This window comes from Chelonoidis abingdonii, chromosome 15 (genome assembly GCF_003597395.2).
Source record: "Chelonoidis abingdonii isolate Lonesome George chromosome 15, CheloAbing_2.0, whole genome shotgun sequence".
Lineage (NCBI taxonomy): Eukaryota > Metazoa > Chordata > Testudines > Testudinidae > Chelonoidis > Chelonoidis abingdonii.
The window spans coordinates 38,397,586-38,425,406 of NC_133783.1; the positions used below are offsets into that span (position 1 = coordinate 38,397,586).

At 39.2% G+C, this 27,821-nt stretch overlaps 1 protein-coding gene across 2 annotated transcripts in view; it reads right to left on the reverse strand.

The window, feature by feature from the left end:
• Nucleotides 1-6,946: 6,946 nt before the first annotated feature.
• Nucleotides 6,947-27,821, reverse strand: part of LRRC27 (leucine rich repeat containing 27) — a 55,962-nt gene continuing 35,087 nt past the window's right edge. For both annotated transcript variants that reach the window (XM_032799737.2, XM_032799735.2), the window contains 4 exons: nt 27,685-27,781; nt 13,581-13,732; nt 10,214-10,340; nt 6,947-8,233 (listed from right to left, as the gene is read on the reverse strand). In XM_032799737.2, coding sequence (XP_032655628.1) covers nt 8,093-8,233; nt 10,214-10,340; nt 13,581-13,732; nt 27,685-27,781 — 517 coding nt within the window. In that variant the 3' untranslated portion in view covers nt 6,947-8,092. The remainder of the gene's footprint in view (nt 8,234-10,213; nt 10,341-13,580; nt 13,733-27,684; nt 27,782-27,821) is intronic.

Here is a 27,821-nt window from a genome sequence, read left to right on the forward strand (position 1 = left end):
GAAAAATTTACGGATAAAGAACCTGGGTTCTATTCCCAGGTCTGCTACTAGCCCACTAGGTGCTTAGGTAAATCATTTCCCCTATCTGTGCCACAGTTCCCCTCTGTAGAATGTGGATAATGATACTGAGCTACCACGTAAAGTGCTGTGAAAAGCACTATGGAAGATGGATGGTAGTAGTATTTTTTCCAACAGGAAAGAAGGTGACGTTTGCTGTGAGGGTATGTCTACATTGCAATTAGACACCCATGGCTAACCTGTGCCAGGTGATTTGGGCCTGCGGGGCTCGAGCTAAGGGGTTGTTTAACTGTGGGGTAGATGTTCCGGGTTGGGGTGCAGGCTCTGGGACCCTCCCACTGTGCAGGGTCCTAGAGCCCCAGGCTCCAGCCTGAACCCAAATGGCTATGTCGCAATTAAACAGCCCCTTAAGCCCAACCCCTGTGAGCCTGAGTCAGCTGGCATGGCGCAGCTGCAGGTGTCTAATGGCAGTGCTGACATACCCTTAGAGTCATTTCTTCCTTTTCACTTCGACTGGACAAACACTACAGAACAAATAAGACTGGAAACATTATTGGCAAAATCTTATGACTTTAAAAGATATCTGTGTCCTCTAGGTGCACAGATGCACGTAACAGCATATTGGTATTATTGCAGTGTCTATATCTACATGGTCCCAAGCATTTGGTACTATAAAAGCACCTTAGCACATGCTTTTCGTCTCTAGCTAATCCACTCCTGGATTTGCTTTTCTCCAGACTGCAGCTTTTTGTGAGAAATACATAATGTACACTGATAATTCATCATCAGAACAAGCTGTCACTTTAATGATGTATTCATGTGATATATCATCATATATAGTGAAGCATACTGATGTAATCCAAAGCCGATGCTGTCCAGGGAAGGAAAAATGGCGGAGGAGATTTAATAACCTGACCTAAAGAGGAGTCAGTTATATTCAGCATCTGGAAAGTTACCTTTGCAGCATACAACAGTGTAGAAATGTTGGCACATAATGAGAGTAGCTTCTTGTAATATTTCTGACATTTCATCACCAAATATTCAAACCAGTGCAGATTAATTCTATGGTTCAAAGCAGAAGCAAACAGTTAACTGGACAATAGACTTGAGAATTAGAGGAATAAGTTTTATGTGCAAGTTCATCTTTAGCAGTGTTCCAAGTTTAAGCTGTTTAAAATGGACAAATCTAGCAAAATGTTTTTGTCATGTTGGACATTAAAATGATTATAAAGTTATATATTAAAATTATTAGACAGATTACTATTATTAATAATACTTAAGAAAGTATCTTCAAAGTATTCAGCACAAACTTATTCAAATCATCTAAAAAAGGTACTTTGCCAAATATAAGAAAAAGTACATGGGGCAAGTACATAGGCTCTTCAGTTGATAGATGTCTAAATAAATGTGGCTGATGGGAGCTGCTGGTGTCCAGCATCCTTTAAAAATTAGGCTTTTTATTTAGATGCCTAAATATGGATTTTAGAAGCTTAACTTTAGGCACCCAAGTATGAAATTTCTGGAATTGACTATGTTTACAACTCTATGTCAGGGAATTCTTGTTGCTATTGAGGCCTGATCCTGGGAGTTAGGCCACCAAGATTCAAAATGTTGGTTTATGAGTGATATTGGGTATATTTTATTTACTTGACTTTCACATACACCACTGTGCTGTATGTACATTTGGTTTGTGTATTTCAATCTGCAGTTGCACAGATACACAGGAAAAGACTACTGGGACTTTCTCCCAACCGGCTATTGAGATCCTAGAGACATTCAGAGGAAAGATGGTTTATGTGATAATGAAATGGATTAATCATCATACTAATCACATTTGTGATCCAAAAAAGACATAATCAGAGGACAGCCATGAAAATATGCTTATTGTTTATGAGGACATTTCTCTTTCACAAAGTGAGCTGTTAAATTAAATATGGATATGAATCATTCCATGTTGTTTCCAGTTCTGCAATCCTGTAGAGATAATTATCACCAAAGTAGTGTATGGCAGTTTAATCCTTGCCCCTTTAAATTTCAGGGATCCAAACAAATGTCCAGGCTCAGTGATGATAATTCCTCTGGATGCATCAAAACCAGCTGTTGCCAAAACTTCAGACGTCACAGAAGGGAAATCATGCTTCCACAATGTGGGAACACCACGTGTCTGTGTTTAAGAGCTCACTACACAAGCTCTCCAGTTTGTTTTATTAAAATCTTATTCCTTTCTCATTCACTAGTTTGTTATTTAATAAACCCCAAGACTGTTACATCTTCTACTTCATCTTTCATAGTGAATGTAGATTAGTCAATTTCATCTCTGTTTCCATTTAGTTTAGGGTGACCAGGCAGCAAATGTGAAAAATCAGGACAGGGGGTAGAGGTAATAGGAGCCTGTATAAGAAGAAGACCCAAAACTTGGGACTGTCCCTATAAAATCGGGACATCTGGTCACCTAATTTAGTTTCTCTTTCTGCGCTCATGCACTACACATTCTTCCAAAGACTGATTGCAAACAAACCATGCAGGGAACATTTATATCCCAAATAAACCATGTGATGTACATTAAATAAGGCCTGGGCTATAAACTGAATGTTGAAGAAGAAAGAAATCTTGAATAACCAACTACAAAGTTACTGAATGAGGCGGGGTCCTGTGTAAAAATAGCATGTGATCATGTAATTAAAGCCTGCATCATAATGCGTATGTACAAGTGGACTGAATTAACCTTGCACAGAGAAGCTTAAATCTGGCATTTCCTAGCTTTTGAATGTTTTACTTTGCAACCTTAACATTATTTTAACAGTTTTTCTAGCTGTAATTATATTTGTTAAGAGACAGAACAATACCTGAAACTTACACAGAAATTACAGTGGAAATTCCACAGGTAAGATTAAATATGGTAAAAAAAATAATAAGAAGAGAGGTTTAATGAATTGATCAGAGCTTGTTTTACCCCCAGTCATAAAATACCTTGAAAGTGAAAGCGTAGTGTAGTCTGGTTCCTTAAGTACTTGTTAATCTGTGTGAGAGGTCAGGGATGCTGGAACAATTTGTATCGTGGGGGCGCTGAGAGCCATTGAACCAAACTGTAAACCCTGTATATGATGCAAGCACCTCAAACTGGGGGGTGCAATAGCATCTCTAGTTCCAGCACTTATGTCAGAGGTGCTACTTCTGTTCTACCATATCCCCAGAAATGAGTATTTTTCAACTTGTAGGACTGACTGACAAGGCAAAAATGGTTATTAGTGCATCAAACTGCATCTCTGCTAACCATTATCACTGCCTAAACTGACCACTCTTTGCTGCCAGTACAATGACAGAATATTATTCATTTTTGTGCTAGCACACCTTTTCCACAATCCTCCTTCGAGATTTGGTACTCCTGAAAAGAATAAAAGAATATGAATTCACTTCAGCACTTCTGTTTAAGCAGAAAATGTCAGAGAAGATAGAAATAGAACCCACACAGTAATAAATAATCTCATTTATATTTGTTCAAAATCATATGAAAAACACTGCTGAGTTTCTACCTCCCATTAATCAGAGTTATTGATCCAGAAGAGAACTATGCAAGACAAACCTCTCTTTGATAACTTTTAAAGCCGTGTAAGTTGCACATCACATACAAGGCAAGAACGCCTAAAGTCCACCTACACTAGTCCACCTGCAAATGTAAGAAATAGATCATGTGATATTTCGCACCCAATGTGTGATCCCGGCTCAGTGCTTCAAAGAAGGGGGAGGGGGAAACAACCAAACAAAAGACAAAGCTGGATTCCTTTCTTAAATGTGCCCTAAAGAGAAGCTTTTTCCCCACTAATCCAAATTTGTCTATCACTCTAACTCTGTACAATCTACTAGTAACCAATTCTGTAGGGTTCCATATATTGAAAGAATAATGGAAACATTTGTTTATTCTCACCACACCCTTGTGGTACATAAATACAGATATCTCCATTTACAGAGAGAAGTGGCTGCAAAGTAACACATAGCAAGTTGGTGACAGAGCCAGAATTAGACTCTGGACTTCCTAACTCCCATGATGGCTTGCATCTGCATGTTGCATATGAGCAAGAACTTCTCAAAAGGCAGTTCACCCCCACATTTGGCATTAATCAAACTCTACACTCCCATAATTCTGTTATTTTCAATTCTATATTTACCTTAAATTTTTCTAAATCTTGAAAAGTACGTGTTGAAGTAAGCCTTGTCTGAACTATTGATCGCCCCTTACAAATATTGGTTATACTTTTAATAAGCTCATACCTGTTCTATTCAGGATCATATTTGGACCTCATCTACACAATTGAAAGTGAGCTAATAATAAAGTTTCTTTGAAGGCGGTGAGAACTTTGCTTCACTGAGGACTGCAGGATAGGGCTCCGACTGTTCACTTTTTAAAGATTAAGGTCGGTTTCACGTAGCAACTTGCCCAAATAAAGTACCAAAAGTTTACCTTCACTGCTCAAGGTGCTGTACCTGATTCTTCTCTGTTAATTTAAACAGCAAAAATTAAAGTTGAAAAAAATTGCATTGGCTTAGTACTTATTTAGTATGGAAACCACTTTATGTGGTAACCATAGCACCTAGAGGACAGTTTATAGATTTCAGACAATCAGCCTTGACTTTCCTGTTGATCTTCAGAACCCTGAAAATATATTGAAAGCAATGTGAAAACATAAGAATATTGACACTATCAAGGACAGAGAAATCCAGAGTGAGCTGCAGACAGAAAACAAACTTCTGAAGTATCATTGAAAGCAGGATGCTCCACATTCACTGGAAGTCTAATTACAAGACTTGACATTTACATAATTCCTAGGACAACAAAAGTAAGAGACTATAAATTAAACAATGCTGATGTAATTTCACTGAAATTTGATGCAGAGGAAACATAAGGTTCAAGTATCTTCACAGAATCCAAGCTTTCAAACAAAAGACAAATTCTACTCTCAGTTCCACTCATGTACATTCAAAGCAACTCTATGAACATGATTTACACTGAATCTACATCAATGCAGCTGAGAGTAGATTGAGTGACATTTCTATTAAAAAGATGGACAAACAAGAGGCAAATTTGGCCCATAACGTTGGTGCAAATTAAGACTGTGCAGAGTGGAAAGAGGGCACAAGGGGTTTCCCCCATTTGCACATGTGTGTGTAGGTGCCAGACTTAATGTGGCAGGGGAGTGCTGGTATTGTGCTAGGCAGCAGCCAGTGTCACAACTGGTGCTAGCATCTTCAGAGAAGGCAGAAAAAGGCAGAATGATGGTGGAGCTGTGACCTTTCCCCACTTCTGCACCAGCTAAAATAGTGACTGGGTGCAGAGGCAAGTGTATGCTGCACTGAGCAAAACAGCTTACAATGCAGATTTTACAACAGTAAAGAAGCCATTTAAATAATCTGGCCAGACCCAAACTCTTTATACATCTTTACACAGTAATGCAATTTATTTAGGCAATATCATTTAGAATTACAGTATGAATGGTAAGTGTATTTAGAAGAATAAATTATTCTAATAATATTCTTGAATTTAAAAATAACTAGTGCTCAGACAAAAATAATTTTGTTGACTATATGATCACTTTATATTTAAGCAATTAGTATACAAGTGCTTTGTATTTTCTCTTCAATGTTAGCATTTTTAATGGCTAAATGTATATTGCTACACATTTAGATATATAGAAACAGTGAACAGAATGATTAAACAACATTTTACAGTGTTAGCAGTCAGACAAAAAAATGGGCCAAATTGTAATCTCATTTTCAACAGCGCCAATCCAGAGACATTCCATTGAACCCAGGGGCAATACTCTGGACTGTACAGTTGTGTGAGAGCAGAACTTGACTCAGTAGGTATTGAATCCTTATTATTAATCAGTATTTGATTCCAAAATATGAACATGTAAAACTGTATGTATCCAGGAGCAGATTAAGACATGATCAAACTGGGCCACATATTCTGAAGTACCAGCAATACCAGCCACTCCTGGATTCTGTTTGATAGCAACCCTTTACTTTCTGTCCTCTCCATCCTCTTCCTCGGACAAAAAAATTCCTCTACCGGACATCCCATAGGTTTGAACCTCACTTTCCACACGGGAACCCCTCCTCCCCCAACTGTGAATTCAACTCTTCCCCGTCCAGCACAGCTTCCTGCCACCAGAGAGCTGTTTCAGGACCCTGATTTTGTGCCCCAGTAGCAGGCCATATTTCAATCAAACTGTAATCACAGACATTTGGAGTTCAGGTAAGTTTTAAACGTTCACCACCAGGCTGGAAAAAGGTGAAAACCCCCAGCGAGGCATGAAGTGCAGCAGAAAGACAAATGACTCCAGAAACAAGTTGAGGAGGCTGAGAGGGGAGACTACAAAGATCAGACAGGGAGGAAAGACTTGTATTTCAATATATAAAATGAAATAACAGACATAATGTTCAGAAATTATCCACTGTTTCCTTCTGAGGCTCTCATGATATTAAAAGGTTGTTAGCACGGTTTTAAATACTAAAGACTTTTACATTTAGGAGACTCCTGGGCATTAGTACAATAAATAATGTGGATTTTGCTTTGAAAAGAAAGGCAAAAGGTCATCATACACCATTGCATTACTCCAGTTTGACATCTAGGTAACTCCACAGATTTCAGAGGAGTAACACTCCTATAAAATTGGTGTCACACTGTGGTGATTCAGGATCAAGTGTTTTATTTTTACCTTTTCTCTTTCTCTCCTTTGGGAGGCCCCACCTTCTGGCTGCAGCCTGATACTGAAGGGATTAGATTTCAGAGGATGACAGCTCTGAAGACATTTAGCAGCAGCCTGAGATAATCTGTCACCTGCTTTCCCTTCACCAGCAGGGTGATCCAGACCCTGACAAAGCAAGGGAGCTACTTAGAGGAATTTGCTGGGGTACTACAGACGATTGGGGAAGGAATTGATTGCTGACTTCAAAAGGGCTGACTCCAGCCCTACTCCCTTCTTCCTCACCTCCCTACAGTGGGCTTGTATGGCTGTCCCTATCCTAATTACTATCCCACTTATCCCCTACTCCTGCTATGCTCTTGGCTTCCTGCTCAGCTGCTTCCTATTCCTGGCTCCAATGCTTTTAGAAGCTTTTCCTCCAGTCCTTTCCTGTCTCCTCTCCACTCTTTCAAATTGGGGGAGGAGGGTGTCACTAGCTATAGTAGAATATCCCCAACACTTCTCCTGCTTCCTTCAGTGGTTCCCTTGCCTTGCCAGCATCTGGATCTCCCTCCTGGACTAGAGGGGCAGCAGGCAGCACTATTCCCTCCAGCCACAGCTGATCACTTTTGGAGCTGTCAGCTCCCACTGTCTGCAAACAGGATCCAAGCCCTTCATCCTGGTGCTGGAGACAGAAAGTGATGCCATCTAGGGGAAAGAAAGTTAAAAATAAAATACTTAAATATTTTATTCATTGAAGTAAAATACACGAACAATTATATTTCTAGTCCCCAGGATCTTCCTGCATTTGAAAAGTATCCTTAGATAGCAGAGCTGCACTTTAACAATTACTAATGTTGTGGCTATGACACCAGAATCCCCTGATGCAACTGCAGCCCTAACATATAGTGCATAGTTGGAGTTACATTATTCTTTACATTATTAATTTATATTATACTGTAGGTGCTCGTGGTATTTAAAATGAATAAACATACAAATAAAAAAAGTTTCTTACCCCAAATAATGACAATGTAAAGGATACATTCTGCAATTCTTACCTAGGCAAAATTTCAACTGAAGTATATTTCAATAGGGGGTTTGCTTGAGTAAAAATTGCAGAATGTGATTTTAAGAAGGTCAAAAAGAAACAGTAAAGAAACACAATATAACACCCAAAACACTTTATAACCATATAACTATAAATCTACTGAAATTATGTTAGTTGAATGGGCAAGATAGAATGATTTATTATCATTTTAATTTAAAAACTTTGTTAAAACACAATCAACAAGAATAGGTAATAAAAGGAGCACTTTTAAACCTGCTGAAAAGCAGCTTTCCAGTACAGATGGATACTGTAAGACAAATGTTCTTTTAAGAATTTCAGGCAATCAAAATTTCATGGTAGAAAAGATATTATGAGGTGGCATTCTTGGTGAATCAGGAACAGGCTCGCCTGTGAAGGCAGTAAACCGATACTCCTGCTGAAGTTCTTGTTTTACTTGTGCTAGCTCAGCCTGAAGCTTTTCAGCCTATGATAAAAAATAAAATAAAATCACCAGAAAAAGTTTTTTAAAAGTCTAATTTATTATCTGATTAATATTATACAATAAACCGAAGAATGAACTGCAGAGATTTATTGGGCCAGGTTTTCAGCAGTGTGTCTAAACATTTTCTATTTGCATGCATGCAAAACTGCCTACACACATCCATGCACCTACACTTCGCAGGTAGAACACCTGCGTATACACTTTAAACAAGAGTTTGCAACCACAAAAGTCAAACATGGATTTGCAGAAGCACAAACAGGTTTTTGCCAGGGCTGCCCGTGGGTGGTGGGGCAGTTTGCCCCAGGCCCTGCAGGGGCCCCACGAGTCCTGGTCTGGCGGTGGTCTGGGTCTTTGGTGGCAGGGGGCCAAAGATGCAGAGTGACTGAAGGGTCCTCCGCCGGCAAAATGCCGCCAAAGACCCGGACCGCGGCTGGCTGAGTACAAGCGCTGCAGCTCCTCCACTTTGCCCCAGGCCCCCTGAATCCTCTGGGCAGCCCTGGTTTTTGCACCTGCGAAGGGTGGGTGCAAGTATGTGCATAGGCAATTTTGTATGCACACAAATAGAGGCGATGGCTGAAAATCAGGCCTATAATGATATGCACGATTGTTGTTAACAATAAATGTACTTCTAGATATTTTAATCCTCACACTGATACATACATTTATTCTTTTACCAGTCTAAAAAAAAGCAAGATTCATATTCCTACATATACATTAGTCTTTAAATTGTAGTAAATCCTGAATTTTGGAGGAAATTCGTGGTAGATGTTATAAATCTTCATAAAGTTTTTCATTCTTTAAAGATAGTACTTCACTTTTCAATAACATTTTCTTCCCTTTTGCTATTAAGCACATCTTGAATTTTGTAAAGTGTAATGAAATGGATGGTTTTAATATGCCAGTGTAATATATCTGTGTGTTTCACAAATTCATAGACTCTCATCTTGCAAAGAATTATGCACAAACTTAATCTACAAAGTTTATAGTGAAGTACATGTGTAAATCTTCGGAGGATTGGGACCTTGGTAGCCTATTCCAAAATAGTTTTATAAAAAACCTTATAAAAACCTTAAAAAAATTAAACTAAATATATGTAGAAACTTGGAAAATGAACTATTAGATTTAAATCAGCATATAGCAATCTCTTACATAAATGAACAAAGAGACAATCTGGGTTCGCATAGCCTGCAGTTGCAGAATAGGTCACTGGTTAAAGAATTGATTTGGAACTGCTGGATTTTACTGAATACAGAAAACAAATTTAAAAATACAATAGTCTAAATGAAAAAGAGAGGCCTATTTTAGCAAGAAGCATCTCATTTTGATTTTGGCTAACATGATATTACTTATTACTTTGTTTCATTGTGAGAGAGTAGTGGTAGGAAGAAAAAAAATCAAAATATTTTTTCTGCCAAGTTGGTCTGTACAACATAGACTGAAATAAAATTTTATGATGTTGAAAAATGGAATTTCACAACTAAATTGACTTTAATGGGAGTGCTGCATACGTGGCATTTCGGACAATCAGGTTACTTATTTAGATGTCTAAATATGGACTTCTAAATCCATATTTTAACTGTAGATTCCCATTTCTGAAAATTTTGGATTTCACCTTTATATCTACATGACAATCATAGAGCAGCTTGCACAGCCCATGGTACTTCTTTTAATATCAAAATGTCTACATCACTTGTAGTTGCATTCACCTTTTACTATCTATTATGTCTTTTTTGACTCTTTCCTCTATCTTGTTCAAGATTTTAGCTTCAATCTTAATGAAACTGCAACCTTCTATACACAATTGTTGAATTATTCAACAATAATCTTAATGTAAAGAGACTAAAGTCAAATGTGAAATTAGTACTTTTAATACACAGTGTTTGGTGCCTGAGGATTTGATCAAATTCAATGACTGAATTAAGTGGAGGGCACTATATGTCAAAAGGAAGCTATGATACTTACAGTTTCAAAGTCTTGTTTTGCTCTCTGCATTTCCTCTTGAGATGTCCCTTTTGACTTTTTTCTTCTTTCTTTCATCATTTGTGTATGCTGTTTGATGCGTTGTTCCAATTCTTTTTCCCTGGAGGCACTGAATAAACAGGATAAAAATAGTTTTCCGGTTCTTTTATATTCATTGAACCTTTGCACTTCCAACCTAGGTTTAAACCTTTGCTGCATAGAAATATAATCAAGGGGAACAAAAACAAAAGTTCAGTTCTCTTTGCATTGGTTAATATGGAGTTGTGCGAATGTATTATGTTATATTCTTCAATTACATAATCACATACTATTTTATTCCACAAGGCCACAGCTCATTCAGCACACAGGACGGATGGTGCTCTGAGGATGAATCAGGATTATGTACGCTGTTGTCTGTAGAAGTCCTGTCTCCTTTATTGCAGAAGTTGGAAAGTGTGCAGTGAAAGAGGCAAGGGATTACAGGAATAGAAAGGGTGGTTTCATAGTTCAAGCAGCTGAATGCTGCTCTAGAGAAATGAATTTGCCTCTGCCATAGAATTCCTATGTAATGCTGGTCAAGTCACTTAAACCAAAATTTTAAAAGGTGGCCTATTATTTTGTGTTTGTCATTTTCTGGGTGCCCAGCTTGAGGCCTTGGGGTCTGATTGGCTAAGCACTGGCAGCTGCAACTGAAGTCATAAGGAGCTGTGCTTTGAACATATAAAGTACTATGAAATGCTAAGTACTCTGAAAATTCAGGCTGTCGGTGCCTCAGATTGGACTCTCAAAATTAGTGGGCATTTTGATTTTAATCCCTCGTGGCTCAGTTTTCTATCTGTAAAATGGAACTAATAATACCACCTCACCTCACAGTGGTGTTGTGAAAACAAATTCATTAAGGGTTTGTGAAGCATTGAAATACTATAGTGATGAGCACCGAATAGCCATCCATGAGGAAATTAGTAATTCTATCTTCAGAGCAGGGTTCGAATAGTGTGCAGTAGATAAGACATGGGACCACGCTCTGAACAATGAGGATAAAACAAACTATTTATCAGCTGATCATTTGGTGTCCATTCTGTGTACCAAATGAGGGAGGGGTTATGTGGGGGGAAAAAAAGTGTGTGATTATGTAATTGAAGGCTGTCATGATGCATATGCATAAGAGGGACACTTAAGGTTGCACAGGCAACCTTAATTCTGCCATTTCCTAATTTTTGAGTGCTTGACTTTGCAATGCAGTTTTTGGTGTGTAACTACATGTAATTAAAATTAGTTTGAAGAACTTTTAAATAAAGATAAAAGAACTGAAGGCTTTAGAACTCTGAGGACCTTAATGCTATAGGAGCAGACTTAAAAATGACACTGGTTTCATTGTTTTATTGTTTCTTTGTTTTATTATACAGGAGCATTAGAATATATGTGTATGTGGCTCAACCCCCTCCTGGGAGTTAATTACCATTTCATTAGATGCTGCTGCAAGAGAGGGCAGCATAAACTGCCTGAACACAAAGGCCTGAGTGCCAGGGTAGAGTGGTGAATAATAAGAGAAATTGTATCTTCTTGAAGGCTTCCAGCAGTGAGGGAGGGAACTGAGAAGAAACACCCATGTTCCCAAAACATATGTATGTGAAGATGGGCTGTGAAGAAAGTGCAGAAGTAGCCGGTCTGAAAGGAAGACGTGCAGGGGAGCACTGCTGGGCAGGTCAGAGCAGCAAGCAAATGAAGTTTAATGCAACATTGCAGGAAGAATGCTAAAGAAACATTGGAAGCTGCTACTGCACTCTGACCAATCTGAGCAGTTGAGCAATGTACAGCATGCACAGACTGCATTCCAAATCCAAAGTATTGCCCACAACTGCCAAAGAAAGTTGTGACAGCCTGAATGTCAGAGGAATATTACAACTCAGTCCCACAGAAGGAAAATACCGGCAATTATTTAGAAAGACCTGTCAAAGTTTAGTACCAACAGCATACAATACAAGAACAGGATTTAAATATTAATTGAGTAAACCTATTTGTTGTAGTTTTCCTTTACACTTGATTGAATGAACAGATGGGCCAGGCTGTAACTATAGTAACTATAACCATATCTTTTCCTTATTACTCCAGGGTACAGCACAGTGTACTTGTAATCAGGGCTGGTAATAGTAGTTCTTGATTTAGGTAAACCTGTTCGGTAGTTTTCCCCTGGAATAGTATCTATCAGTAAGGATGGCAAACTGCACATTAGTCATAATATAGCTGCACATTTCAGGTCAGTGAATCCTCATATTTAACTGCATACCAGAAGCTTATATACTAACTGCTAACTGTACAACCCTGGAGTGCGCCAGCATGCTTTCTACTTAAAAAAAAATGGACACAAATAAAATAAAAGTCAATAAAATAAAATCACCTGAAGTTTTTCCAAAACTGGAACCTGATTTTTTTTTGAGATTAAAAAAAAAATAGCTTACCTTTGGGGTTTGTTCTCATTCTCACACTCTTCAATGGCTTGGGACTGGACTAGAACTAGAAAGTTCTGTTACTCCCATAAGAAGGCTGTGTTTTTAAGAGATTTTCCAGTCTGATTCACAGACCAAAGTAATTCAGATAAGCATGCAAAATTTTATCTCAATTGAACCTTTTGAGATTTGGCTATCAATTAGTTGGGATTCTTTCAGCCCTGATGACAGATAACAAGGACCACTTACATTCAATTCCTGCCCAGTTCTCTGGCCCACATTCATTGCCTTAACATGTATAAAGATAGGTGCATTAAGCTTGGTCTACACCAGGAACTTATGTCGATATAACCATGTTGCTCAGGTGTGTGGATTTTCCATGACATAGTTATACCAACCTAACCCACAGTGTAGATGGTGGTATGTTGATAGGAGGCCTTCTCCAGTGATCCTCACTACAACATCTTGGGGAGGTGGAGTACCTATGGTGACTGGAGAAGCTCTCCTGTTGCATAGAAGTGTCTTCACTAAGTGCTACAGCAGCACAGGTGCACCATTGCAGTTGTGCTGCTACAGCACTGTAAGTGTACACAAACCCTTAGTACAATATCATTATTATTATGACTACGTGCTGTTGCAGTTGCACTATACATGAAGGATTCTGAAATGGATGCAGCTCAGATGCAGATCCAGTTGTGAAGAGAGAATAACTGTTCTTTTCATGAACTATTTTTAGCCGTTAAGAACTAGTTTTTATTTTTTTACTATGAGGGTTTATTTTGTTCTATAAAGATGAGGGATGTTTCTGTTATGTGGAACAGCAAAGCAATCTATTTATATCTTCACATTAATAAAACAGAAAGATGCCCCCCCACAGTGTTTTCTAGGAACAAATATTAAAGTTTATGGTATTTGTTACTAACCTTGCAGCTTCAGCTTCTCCTATAGAATTTACTTTCAACATTCTTCTCACATATTCACTTTTTTCAGGTATGCGTTTCTTTAGGTTTTCACACCCTTCTCTCATGTTGTGATAATTGATGTTATCAGTAGCATATGGTGCACTTTTTGATATCTATAAAAAAGTGCAACATAACATGAAATTGGCACATTTCATAGAATGGCATCATCAATTAAAAGCTACAGGGAAACCCCACTATAACGCGCCCTGCAATAACATGAATTTGGATATAAGGCGTCATAAGGTGGCTCTGGCCACCCCAAGCAAAAAAAAAAAAAAGCAGCCGGAGTGCTGCAGAAGCGCAAAAAAGAAGAAAAGAAAAGAAAATAAAAGAAAAGAAAAGAAAAGAAAAAAATGGCCAGAGCACCGCTGAAGCGCAAAAATAAAAACATTTAAAAAAAGCAGCAGAAGTGCCACGGAAGTGCAAAAGAGAGAAAAAAAAAAAAGAAAAAAGAAAAAAACCCCAGAGCATCACTGAAGCGCTAATATTGTAGAAACATTTCCATATTTTTACTCCTCTTTTAACGTATTACGAAAATTATTTCATTACTACAAGAAGAGGATTATCTACATTGTTCAGTGAACCAAGAATCAAGACTGTGAGAAGAAAGGTTTGATTTAAACAACATCTCTCATGGATTATTTTGTCTATGATAAGGAAATTAAATAATTGCAGGTTAGATTTTCAAAGGCACAAAAGGCAGTAAGATACTCAACTCCCATTGTAAAACAATTTCATGATACACCCAAGTCTAGGGTGATCAGATGTCCTGATTCTACAGTGATAGTCCTGATACTTGGGGCTTTTTCTTATTTAGGCTCCTATTACCCCCCACCCCCGTCCCGATTTTTCACACTTGCTATTTGGTCAGCCTACCCAAGTCCCTTATGTGCACTGCAAATCTTCCTCTACAAATGGAGTATACAGTATACATATATCCATAAAAGAAAGCTCTTTCAGTCTCTAAAAATATAGGAAATTTACTTACCATGTACAGTATCTGTAGTTCTTTGAGATGTATTGTCCACATGCAAATTCCACTGCTAGTGCGCAGGTGCCTTATGTGCTAGCAATCTGAGTTATTTTGGCCAGTTGCACCTATAGGGTGTGCATACACTCTTTATCCTCTATGAGGACATTCAGTTCCTTCTTACTGTAGCACCTCTTATAATAGGACTCCAAGGAAGAGGGGATGGAAGGGCAGGTTGCGGAACGTGCATATGGAGAACATATCTCAAAGAACTACAGTTACTGCACACAGTAAAGCCATATTTACATTAGCACTTACGTTGGCAAATCTTTTGTCGCTCAGGGGTGTGAAAAAAACACGACTAACACATGATGGCAGCCATTTCCATTGATCTAGCAGCCACATCTGCTGTACCAGTACTGCTTGGAGGCTCATTCTGGCTATGAGCTGGCCCTAATTAACAAGTGACATGAAGTCCTCATAATTGTTGTGGGAAAAGTTGTCGACAAATGAAAGCAGCCTCTTATATATGCGAAAGTCATATCCAGCTAATATGGCCTGATAACTGGCTACACAGAATTGTATGTTTGCTGAGGAGTAGGCTTTCCAGCCAAATAAATCTGGTATCTTTGGCTCTTTTTCCTGTGGTGTGGATCTGAATTGTTTTGCCTATTCATTTGCTACTGTGACTACAAGGGAGGATGGGTCAGGATGCGTGTAAAAGAATTTTGCACCCATAGAAGGCACTCGATATTTCTTGTCTGGATGCCTGTGGGAGGTAGGTGGTGCCAAAGCAGGTGTCTGCCACAAAATTCTGTCTGGATGTATAATGTCTTCGTTAACTGGGATCAAGGCTGAGCTTCAGTGGGAACCATTCTGAACAGTGAAATCTCAATGTTCAGTGCTATAGGGAGGTTTTCCTATTAGAGGACACCTTGGTAGGTGACCTGCCCCTCGGACTTCTAGCTCCCTGTGGTCTATCTGGGGATGATGCCATCATTGTAGTCACAATTTGAGTCAGACCTCTTGAAGGCAAAGAGCCCACACTCTGACTCAAGAGGTCCCTGTACATGGGAGTCTAGTGAGCCCAGTTCAGAAGCAGGTCTCATTGACTTCGTCATCAGGAAGACCTGAAGGTGGGCTGCTCTGTCCTTTCTAGCTCAGTAGTTGAAGGACTTGCAAATCACACATTTACTGGGAATGTGCGATTTTCCCAGACAATAGAGGCACTTTGAGTTTCTGTCTGCATCTGGGATGCTCCCTTACATGAGAGGCAATGTTTAAACCCATACAAACCAGATGATGCTATACTGAATGAGTAAGTTCTCACAACTAAAGGTTTCAACAGACAACCAAACTACTACAAACTACTAAAAAGACTAACTATACTGTAAAACTATTAGCTAAAGCTATAAGGAAGGGATAGTCTCCATATCTAACCCATGAGACAGGAAGAAGAACTGAATGTTAGTTGGCATGCCTTGTCCTTATATGCCCTGGCAGAGGAGCATGAAGACTGAAGAGCACATGCACACACTAAGGGTGCTGCTGGTCAAAAAGACTCCTACCGCTAATTAGGGTGACCAGACAGCAAGTGTGAAAAATCAGGACAGAGGTGGAGGGAATAGGACCCTATATAAGAAAAAGACTCAAAAATCGAGACTGTCTCTATAAAATCGGGACATCTAGTCATCTTACCGCTAATGTACAAGGTGACTGTGCACCATCAGTGAAATGTGCATCTGGACAATTACTCAAGGGAGAAAGTAAGATGATTTCTTCCTTAGATTTGACCTGTATTAAATATAAATATTAATTTTCCACTTAAAGTTAATCCAGGCTATAGATAAACCTCGTAAAGCAAATCATGAACACAATATTTTTTTAATCTCGATCTGTTCATAAAGAGAGAAGCAAACTTTTAGGGTGAAATCCTGGCTCCATTTAAGTCAAGAACAAAACCCCCACTGACTTCAGTCAGGCCAGGATTTCACCCCTTATTCTCTTAACATCACTGACAATATACAAACATTTTTCAAATATTGCTTCTTTTTGAAAATCTGTGTGAATTTAAGATTTATGAAGGTGGTATCTTGCCTAAATTGGAGACTAATGTACTCTTTGGATTCATAACAGGTACAAAACAAACAGTTGTAGTCAAGGTCGGCTCTAGCCATTTCGCTGCCCCAAGCACGGCGGCACGCCTCAGGGGGCACTCTGCCACTCGCCGGTCCCGCGGCTCCAGTGAACCTCCTGCAGGTGTCCCTGTGGAGGGTCCGCTGATCCCGCGGCTCAGGTGGAGCATCCGCAGGCACGCCTGCAGGAGGTCCACCGGAGCCGCGGGACCAGCAGACCCTCTGCAGGGACGCCTGTGGGAGGTCCACCAGCACCGCCTGCCGCCCTCCCGGCAACCGGCAGAGCGCCCCCCGTGGCATGCCGCCCCAAGCACGTGCTTGGCGCGCTGGGGCCTGGAGCTGGCCCTGGTTGTAGTACAAGCTGTCTCTCACAACAGTCATGTTCCTCAAATCATGATTTGGAGTGTTGATATTTTACTAAGGAAGCACCCCTTCTCCCCTATTTTAGACAAATGATACTCAGACAGAGGCTCAAGAGCTACAAGTGGCTCTTTAATGTGTCTCCTGCAGTTCTTTGCAGTACACGATATCAAAACACTGTGAACTAGTTATTAACCAATCAGGATACTTTTGCTATGTTATTAATCAATTGTAGTTGATAAAATAATAATACCTGGTCAGTCATTTTGCTGTGAGAATAATATATATGGATATAAGGAGATATATGTATATAAAAATAGCAAATAAAACTATGAATTCACACTACGGTGGCTCTTTTGGATAATGTTGATTGCTAATTGGGCTCCTGAACCACTGAGGTCTGAGTATCACTGTTTTAGAGGTTCAGGGTGAAATTCTAGTCCCACTGAAGTCAATAGGAACTTTTGCTATTAACTTAAATGGGGCCAAATTCCTCTTGACTTCAGCGGGACCCAGATTTCACCCCAAGGGCTAGATTCACAAGGGGGATTTACACACTTATCTGCCACTTTAGGTGCCTAAATCCAACATTTAGGCACCACTAGCATTCACAAAACCACTACTCAGCTGCCTCTTAACCATATAGGTGCCTAAATTTCTAGGCACATAAGTTTCTACCAGTAAAGTCCCCATGATACCTATATAGCTGCCGGTGGCATGCGTATAGCTGCTTAAATCCTGATTTTGCGAAGATGCTCAGTGTCTAAGTCCCAGTGGGATTCACAAAGTAGGTGCTTCCCCCACCCACCTCACCTATAGCCCTCATCCATTAGCATACCTACCCACACAAAAGACAGCAAGGTGGTGGTCCTGCTCCTTCCAATCCACTAGTCAGAGCATCTCTCCCCAGGATGTGGGAGACCCAAGTTCATATCCCCATTTTCCTGATTAAGAGCAGGGACTTGAGTCTCCCACTTCCACAGAAGTCCCCTAACCACAGGTCGATAGGGGCATATTGTAGGGTGAGTCTTTCTCAATCTCTCCTGTTGAAGCTCTTCTACTTTCTATAAAATACTTAAAATAGTCATTGGGGCAGAGAGAGAAAGTACAAATGACTTCATAGCCCTGTGGTTAGATTTTCTTTTTTTTTTTTGAGAAAGGCACCCAAGTCAGATCAGCCTTAATGCTAGAACATGGTTTGCATCTGTGAATCCCAAACAGAGATAGGTGCCTCCCTCTAGCCTGAAATTGGGGGCCCAGCTCCATTTTGAGGGGTAGGGTTTAGGCCACACCCTCCTCCTTGGTATTTCCTACTGTGTATTGTAGGTGGCCCCTAAGTCAGCATGCTGGCTTCTGTGATTCCCCTTTTTAGAGACCTAACTGACACCTAACTCAAGAGCTGTGAATTTCTCTAGATGGCAGGGCACCCAAAAGTTATGTGTTGCAACATTGAGTGTAAATCTACCCCTAACTGCTTGTAACTAGTACACTGATCCTAATTATTTTTTGTATATAATGTTAGAGAGAGCAAGTCTGTTTAAAAAAAAAAAAAGAGGAAAAAATATGGTACCAATGCCAAGAAACTGTTAAGAACTTACATTTCTTATAACATTTAATCCCAGATAGATAGTAATGTTAGTACATGTTCCTCATGTAAAATTCTCTCCAGAGAAAAATACACATTACTTCTGGAATATGCAAGTTGCCCAAAGAGAGTGTTTGTTGGCTGCGTAGAAAAGCATAGAAGGCAAAAGTTCTGCCCACTCAAAAAAAAGTAAGAAAAAAAATTGTCCCAAGGTGTTGTAGAGAGCAGAGCTCATATAAATGAGCTTCCAGCCTCCCTTGCGCTGCAGCTCTTTGTCTTTGGTTCAGCCTTCTGTCTGCTGGGGCCACACAGCTTGTGGGACCTTCTGCCACCAAATGACATGGGAGGTGACAGGGAGAGTACTTGGTTACTGTTATGTGGAAATGGGGAGAGTTGCATGGGAAATGATGTCCCTCCCACTGGAGCTGGATATGCCTCTGAGCATTGACTTCCCTCCTGATGTCTATGGGAGCACGCCAGCCTCCACTCTCCCTGCCTCAACTGACTGTATTACTCATTGAGCTAGGAAAGAATTTGCCCCTGCAGTTGGCTACCAGAGAATGCACTGAGCATGGTCAGTGAGTCCTCCAAAGTTATTTGCATTATCCTGACTGGCATATAAGAAATGACTGGTTTGGGTGGTTGCATAATGTAAAAACTGGCATTACAAAATCTTCCAAGGGAGAAGTAACCACTAGAGAGAGTACAGCTTCAGAGGCACACAGAAAGGTCATGGGTCAGCATCTAGAAGCTATTTTGGACTAGCTAGAGAGCCTTTATTCATATCTATGAATATCTATATGACACAATGACTTAGAGAATAACCGTCAAATATGACATTAGCTTGCACTTTTAAAAAAGTCCTTGCCCCTTATAAAGCAAACAGATAATATAAAATAAATCTCCCTCAGCTTGTGAGTAATTGCCTTAAAGAACAAAATCAGTGACATTCAGAGTGAAGGTCTGAGATAAAGCCAGATTTATTGCAAACATATCTGCTGATGAAGGCCTCTCAGATCATCCAGGTTGTTTCTTTATTTTCATAAAAAAGTGTTGTGCAATAAACTTGGTCTGAGCAACACAGGAATAGAAAGTGGCTCCAATTTTATAAGGTTCTTTTGCATTTTCCAAAGAAAACAGTTTCGCTATTTTAATAATAGGCATTCTGACAAGGACTAAGTGCTTTAATAACAGAAAAACAAAGTGGGAAATGTTAAACAATCTTTTTGTTGTAAAACTGAAAGGCTGATAAACATTTTATACATATAGTATAAACACATCTGTTTTTGTATTATACATGTAGGTTTTGACCTGGCTAGATTACAAACATAAATTTAGAAAACTAGTAAGCCATCCTTTAATACTGTATTTCCAGAAAAAGTCCACTGCAGCTACATAATGACTCTGCTCATCCATTTCGCAAAGCTTACTGTGGCTAAAATCATGGCACCGTACTTGAAATTTAATATAGCTTACGCATAGATTTTTCTTTTTCTAAAATTAAGAGTTGGGTTCTGCATCTTGCACTTTTACATTTTTGTAGCATTTAGTTAAGCCATAGCATTTACAGATAAAAACCATTAGAAAGTCCAAACTTTAAAAACTGGAAGTACCAACTTTAACTCTGCCACTGTAACCCCACCCACACTATAACCTGGGCCAGGAGACCTTTGCCAATGGGCAGAAGAAAGTTAAGTCTGTCCAACAGCAGGCTACCTAGTGTCTGATGATATAGCTCATTCCTCTCCCCCACACTCTTTCAGTCTATATTGATGAAAGGAAGGTCTCTGCTATATATCCTGTATGTCTGGGAATCAACCCTTGTAATGAAAAGAGCACCCAAATCTGTGAGGAGACAGTATACAGTTGAATGCTGATGGCCAAATACCTGATGCTAAGGCAAGATACAGAACCCAGCCTAACTATGCAGATGAGCAGGAGGTGCATGTGATGCATCTCAACCGCCTTATGCTTTTTTCACATGAAATGGTAACTGACCTGAAGGATGAGAGAGGCAGAAGGAATCTGGTGGTTGCATTGCTAGTGGTGCAAAGATGCTGCCAAGCAAGGTCTCTGTGCTTGCTGACTCCCGCTCCCCTCCCCTTTCCAAGGTAGAAATAAACCTACATATATATTAGTCCTCCAGTTATTAGATGTACAGTGGACTAGAGCTGTATGAATAACTGATTTCTTGGTTTGCTGGCAATTCTGAAAAAAAAAGTTGCAACCAACATTTTTCAAAATTTTCAGCAAATCAAAAATTCAAATTTGTTTTTGGTTTGGATCAAACAAAATGTTTAAACAAAATCAAAACATCTGAATTTTACCACTTCTAAACTTTGGATCATTTAAGTAAAATTACAGGAAATTTCAAAACCAAGTCACTTCAAAATGAAAAATCAAAATGGTTCATTTCAAATTTGTCAAAATGTTTTGATTTTTTCTGTTTTGTTTTTTCCCTGACTGAAACAATTTGGTGAAACCAACTTGAATTGGGGAAATGTTGCTGAATTTGCATTTTTTTGCTGAAAAAGAATCAGACAAAAAATTTCGCTGAGCCTTAGAGCCAACACACTAAAGCTGGATTTTTTAAACTCTTGGAAAGACTGTGAATCACATACGTAGTGCATTTTCAATATATTGAAATGATTTTTTTTGGACTTCCTAGCCCCTAGTGGTATGGGTGATGCAATTCTGGACTATATGGACTGTTTTATTATGGGGAAATTTCTTAAAACATTAAAACCATAATTAAAACCATTTAGAGCCATAGCGCAGTCCAGCACGTTTTGAAACCAGCTTAGTAAAAAACAGTTCAGAATGCCTAGAGAATGGTGTATAGTTCTTAAGTTTTTAGTATTTGTTACTGATGTTTTAAAAATCTATTACATTTCATTAATATTATTTTAAAGGGCTGAATATTTTGTATATTTTCAACTTTAATGCTAGCTTCAAGTTTTCTATTTGAGTATTCTTTTAATTTTTATTAAAGTTGGAAAAGTATTTGCTTACACTCATATCAGTCCAGAAGAGTGAAATAATTTTTTGCTTGTGACTTCAGTACAACTTGTATTTAGTTAGTGGTGCTCATAAAAATGCCATACATGCATTCGAGAGAGAAAGCTCATAAGAGTTACAAGTACCTATGACTCTACTAGTACAATTTACAACTATCAGAAAGCTGCAAAAATGTAGGCTATGTCTACACTACAGCTTATTTTGGCATAATTTAGGTCACTCAGTGGTGTGAATTAACTCCCCCTACCCCCAGGGACATAAGCTTTCTCCCACCAGTTTAGAGCAGCTACATTAAAGAGTTTACAGTTGCACTGATGCAGTTGCACCGCTGTAAACTCTTTAGCATAGCCATGCCCATAGTTCTCAGCAGCAGAATTGTATCTGAGACCTCAAAGAAGTTATAAATTTCACCAGCATAACCAGTAGAACTTGTTATTGCCATGGTCCAATTTTCAGATTCACTAAACGTAAAAAGCTGCATAAACTCAATCCAGGGGACTCATGGAAATTACAAGTGGAGCTGGTCAAAAAGTTGTCATTTTTCATTGAAAAAAGTGTAATTGACAAATGACATTTCATCAAAATGAAAATGTTTTGTGGAAATGAATCAGTTTTTATGAAGATTTCTCAGTTTCAGGATGGAATGTCTGATAAGGGTGAGACAGACACATATACACAGAGCCTTGACCCACTGCAGGATAGCCAATAGCTTGGCAGTCATGGCACTCAACTAGGATATGAAAGGCCCAGGTTCAAGTCCCTACTCCAAATCATAAAGAGTAGGGATTGGTGTCTGTCTCTCTCGCTCTGGAAAAAAAAATATTAAAATCTCATTTTTATTTCATAACACAATTACAACAAATTTTGAAATCTTAAATCTTTTGTGAAATGCAATTTGTTTTCCAGCCAGCCATACTTCTATGCTTTGCTGGCATTATGCTCATGAAGCTTATGACTTTCCAGCAAAATTTAGCTTTTTAAAAAAACCCACAAACATATTTCACATGTTGAGAACTAGAGATGGTCAAGTTATTTGTTCTGATCAGTTTATTTGGTGATTTCGGCTTACTTTCTGATCAGCAATTCTCTGTTAACAGATGATTATGCATTTACTAATCATCTGACAATTTATCAATTTTTTGCTATTCGTGACTGACCCCCTTACGATTCTTACAAGACTTGGCCTGTGGTCCTTCAAAAGCTCATACTTGCAGATCCTATAAACTTCTTTAGCAAGCAAACATCACTTACGCTATATATTTAGGATGTAGGGCAAATACTTTACATTAACAACATTGTATGCTTTTTCTTATTGTTAAATTTTACAAAGTCTTCATTTTTTGGTCAATCCAAGCGTTTTCTTATGGGAAGAGGGATGAACCATCAACTAAATTAGTCTTTAGCTAGAATGATTTGAAAGTAAATAAATGCCCATGGTCACTTAAATTGGTCCTCATGCCATGTATAACAGCATTCACTGGTTCATAAGGGGAGACAAAAAGTTTCATTAGAAAGTCTACACTCTCTTGTGGTTCTCCCCAAAAGGCCTTAGTATGTTCGGTAAAAATCAGTTTCTACACAATGGTCAACTGTCTGTTGAACAGATCATTAAGGTATAGTGGAAATGTATTTCACAGACTTCCACAAACAAATATGTAAATACACAGGCTGATAAATAAACACATGAAATAATCTTAAAAACTGGTCAACGTAGCAAGAAATGACTATGTGATTATTTGAGGACTTCACTTTACTGTGGGCAGACCGCAATTATTAAACCTTTTTTTGTTCATTACTTAGCAAGTAATAATCTCTGCAATATGCAAGAAAGGTGAAACCTCTTTCCACCCTACCTGCAAAACCAGGATAGGATAGAATAAGCACATACACTTCATGTGTGACAAAGTAAAAGACAAACAATCTAAAAATGAGTATGAAAGGGCTCTCCACCCAACCTTTTATATGCTTTGAATTTTGCTAGATATTGCTAATAGCAACCTCACCACTATGGAATACATATATGGTACTACAGTGCCCTCTTGTGCTTCATATATACATTCAACAATGCCTAAACAGAGGATTTAAAATATACAGTATTAAGTACAGTATTTACTTACAAATGACACAGAAAAATGTGGAATTCAAGAACTGTGCTTTCAGACTGAACACATTCTCTTTTTTGTATTCATAAAACTTGGGAACATGGGCAAGAAAAACAGGGGCCGTCCTTAGCAAGTAAAGATACTGTACTATTATCACATTGTCAGATTTACTCGAATCACACATGATCCGCCTAATTCTCAACTATTTTAATCAAAGCTACACATTCTAAAAAATACCTCAACTAACTAAAACAAAAACATTCCTACACAGAGAAAGCATGCTGCATCTACTCTCAGAGGGATAATATAAACAACATGGGTGAAATCTAGATATTCCTTATCATTTTTTAGATAGGATAAAACATATTGCTAAATAACAAGTATGTATGCACTTTACAATTTGAATCCCTATTACTTCACAGCAGCAAGAAAAATTACTTCTGACTCATTCTTCTCATGCCAATGCTGCTACTTTTGCTTACACTCATATTAGTCCAGAAGAGTGAAATAAATTTTTGCTTGTGACTTCAGTACAACTTGTATTTAGTTGGTGGTGCTCATAAGAATGCCATACGTGCATTCGAGAGAGAGAGCTCATAAGAGTTACAAGCACCTATGACTGTACTAGTAGAATTTACAACAATCAGAAAGCTGCAAAAATGTAGGCTATGTCTACACTACAGCTTATTTTGGCATAATTTAGGTCACTCAGTGTGTGAATTAACTCCCACTACCCCCCAGGGACATAAGCTTTCTCCCACCAGTTTAGAGCAGCTAAATTACTTCCCCTATTACTTCACAGCAGCAAGAAAAATTACTTCTGACTCGCTCTTCTCATGCCGATGCTGCTACTTTGGAATTACTCTTGCTGTTGAAAACCCTAGAGCCTGGGCGTGAAATCCTGGCCCCGCTGAAGTCAGGGGAAGTTTATCCATAGACAGGGCCGGTGCAACCATTTAGGCGACCTCGGTGGTCGCCTAGGGCGCTAGGATTTGGGGGGCGGCATTTTCTTCGGCAGCAAGCGCGGTGGCTGAATTTTCAGCCACCCTGGTCGCCGCCGGCATTTAGCCAGAGGGAGCTGGGGCAGGGGAACGCAGGGAGAGCCACCTGCAGCAAGTAAGGGGGGGGGGGCGGCATGCAGGGGAACTCCCCGCACCAGCTCACCCCTGCCCCGCCTCCTTCCCGAGCATGCCATGGCTGCTTCATTTCTCCCGCCTCCCAGGCTTGCAGAGCCTAAGTTAATTGGCACCGCAAGCCTGGGAGGCGGGAGAAGTGAAGCAGCAACGGTGTGCTTGGGGAGGAGGCGGGGCAGGAGTGAGCTGTTTCACTTCTCCCGCCTCCCAGACTTGCAGCACCAATCAGCTTAGGTGCCGCAAGCCCGGGAGGCGGGAGAAGTGAAGCAGTAATGGCATGCTCGGGGTGGAGGCGGAGCAGGGGTGAGCTGGAACGGGAAGGGTGCCTCAGGACGGAGGGTGGGGAGCTGCTGCAGGGGGGGTGCCTCAGGGAGGACGGGGGCATACTACCGTGGGGGAGGGGGCGCCTCAGGGCAGGGGCTCGGGGCCGGAGGAGGGTGCAAGGTGGAAGTTTCGCCTAGGATGCGAAACATCCTTGCACTGGCCCTGTCCATAGACTTCAGTGGAGCCAGGATTTGATCCTTGGTCTTGATTGTCCAGCCTGCAAATAAGTCTCCTGTGGCAAGCAGTTGTGTTTGCTGTGCTTTTCAACTTCCTCTATGGAATGGGAGTCATACCGTAAATCTGCTGCTGCAATGTGAACAGTTTTGGTGCTGGAGTTGTTGTTTTTTTAAATTGGCAAAAGAATTTGGCCTTACCTACTTTCACAAGTATCAGATTTGTCACATAATTGTTTTCAACCAGTCACAGAGCCAGGATTTTCACTTATTTGTAAAATTGCTTAAAGTTCCTTTATACATTTCAAGTGTTACTTTTACTTTCCATTTCCAAAACCAAAAGCTATTAATAAGAGTCTGAGATCTGTTCAGCCTCTCGGAGCTGGTAATACTCTTCCTCACAAGTTAAATTGCAATCAGCAGAGCGTAGAGGCAGGGGATATTGCCCAATTCCAATGTTGTCCTTGTATTATTTTATTTAATGAAGAACATCACGTTATGTTTAATGATAGCAGACATTGCTGGAATCACTGACACATTTGGCATCATAACTTGGCTTTTTTTCAGAAGTATCAGTTTGCACAAGTGAATAATTTAAAGACATACAGAATAGGGGATGTTTTGAATAACCCCCATCCCCACCAACATATACACTATAAATTTAACAATTATTAATTGTTGTTATTTTATTATTTATTTATTATTTTAGTGCCTTGAGGTTGGGGCCTTATTGTGTTAAGCACTGTACAAAGACATAGCAAAGGACAGTCTTAGCCCCCAAGAGCTTACAATCTAAATAGATATGATCAAGGATGTAAGGTGAAACAGAGGCACAGAGAAATGAAGTGACTTGCTCATGATTACAAAGCAGGTTATTGGCAGAACTGAGAATTGAACCCTTGCGTGAAATCTTAGCACCACTGAAAAATAGTGGATTTTGCTCCACGGGTCCTGACTCCCATCCTGTGGTATCATCATTTTAGTAACTAACTGACTTACAAAGTACTGTTTTTAAAAGTAGGTTGTGCCCTTATTTGCTTCTGTATGACTTACAATGAAGGCCTAAATAGATATTGTTTGGGTTTTTTTAAACCTTCACATTATTTTAGAAATACCAGCAAAGCAAAGCCTGCTCTTTCAGGGGTGTGTCAAAGATGTGTACTGTGAGCTCTCATGTGTTATCGGAAGGAGTGAGGGTGTTTATTCTTTAATGAAGATGTCCTTTTTACCAGATGTTTATTAGACATTGCTAGACAGGTGTCAATAAAGCAAAAACTTATTAAACATACAGACTAAATTCCTTCCCTTTTAATTGTACCTCATTCTGAGAGTTGTCATTTGTTTTAATTCAAAGCCTACCTATGTTCCACACAAGTTTGTTTTCCCCTGATTTTTGATGTTGACCATTTTTTTACATCAAAAATAAAAAATCAGGAAACTGAGATTAAAGAAAGAGTTATTTACACTAACAGAATGAATCCCACAGCATTTGAAGTTTTCTGAATGGATACTTTTTTTATGTTCCTTATTTTGTGTCATAGTCACAATGAGTTCCACACTGGAGCATTTGAGAGGTATGATTGTTCAGCTTTCAATATCCAGCTTTCAATATCCACTTCCTTGCAATGTCATATTTAAACAAGGTCAGAATTTCTATTACAAAGAAACAAGAATTTTGGTTTTTTTATTTGTGTCATTGGGAAACACTTTTCAGGCCTTCTTTATAATTCAGAAAAAGCAATACGGGCAAAACTCCAATTTTTCTTATACATGAGAGTCTTTTTTTAAAAAGATGCCTCCTTTTAGAGTGCCAGAGTTTACACACTCCTGTAGCAACTATAAGATCCAGCCCACATCAATTTCAGTTTGGCAGAGGCAATATCACAAATTGAAGGCGTTCAATAATTAAAAAAACACATATTTAAATATAAGTACTTCTGTTTTAACATCTCCAATAGCCTGATATTGGAACTACTACAGATACTGAATAACTGTTTGCAGGGTCTTGCAACTCCTACATTGCACATCGGTTCACATCAATTCGCACAGGATCCATGCTCAATATAGATACTTCATGTGGAGGCTGTATGTCCACATAGCTTCTCAAAGTGATAGTATTTTAAGTATTAATTTTTCTATTTAACTGTACTATGACTAGAACCCTTTAACCTAAATATAGAGTTCACAGAGGAAAAAGGGTCAAAGCGTCTTGCCAATGGATTATTTACCTGATCCAACACTGCCTTGCTATTCTCTATTACATACCATGTCTGCTCTTGTAGGTGAATACCTGAACAATGCTTCTTTCTTCTCCTTCATCATCTTGGCACGCTGTCTCCATTCCCGAAGCACTTCTTTATCTCTGAAAAAAAATTAATTTATATTTAACTTTTAAAACCACA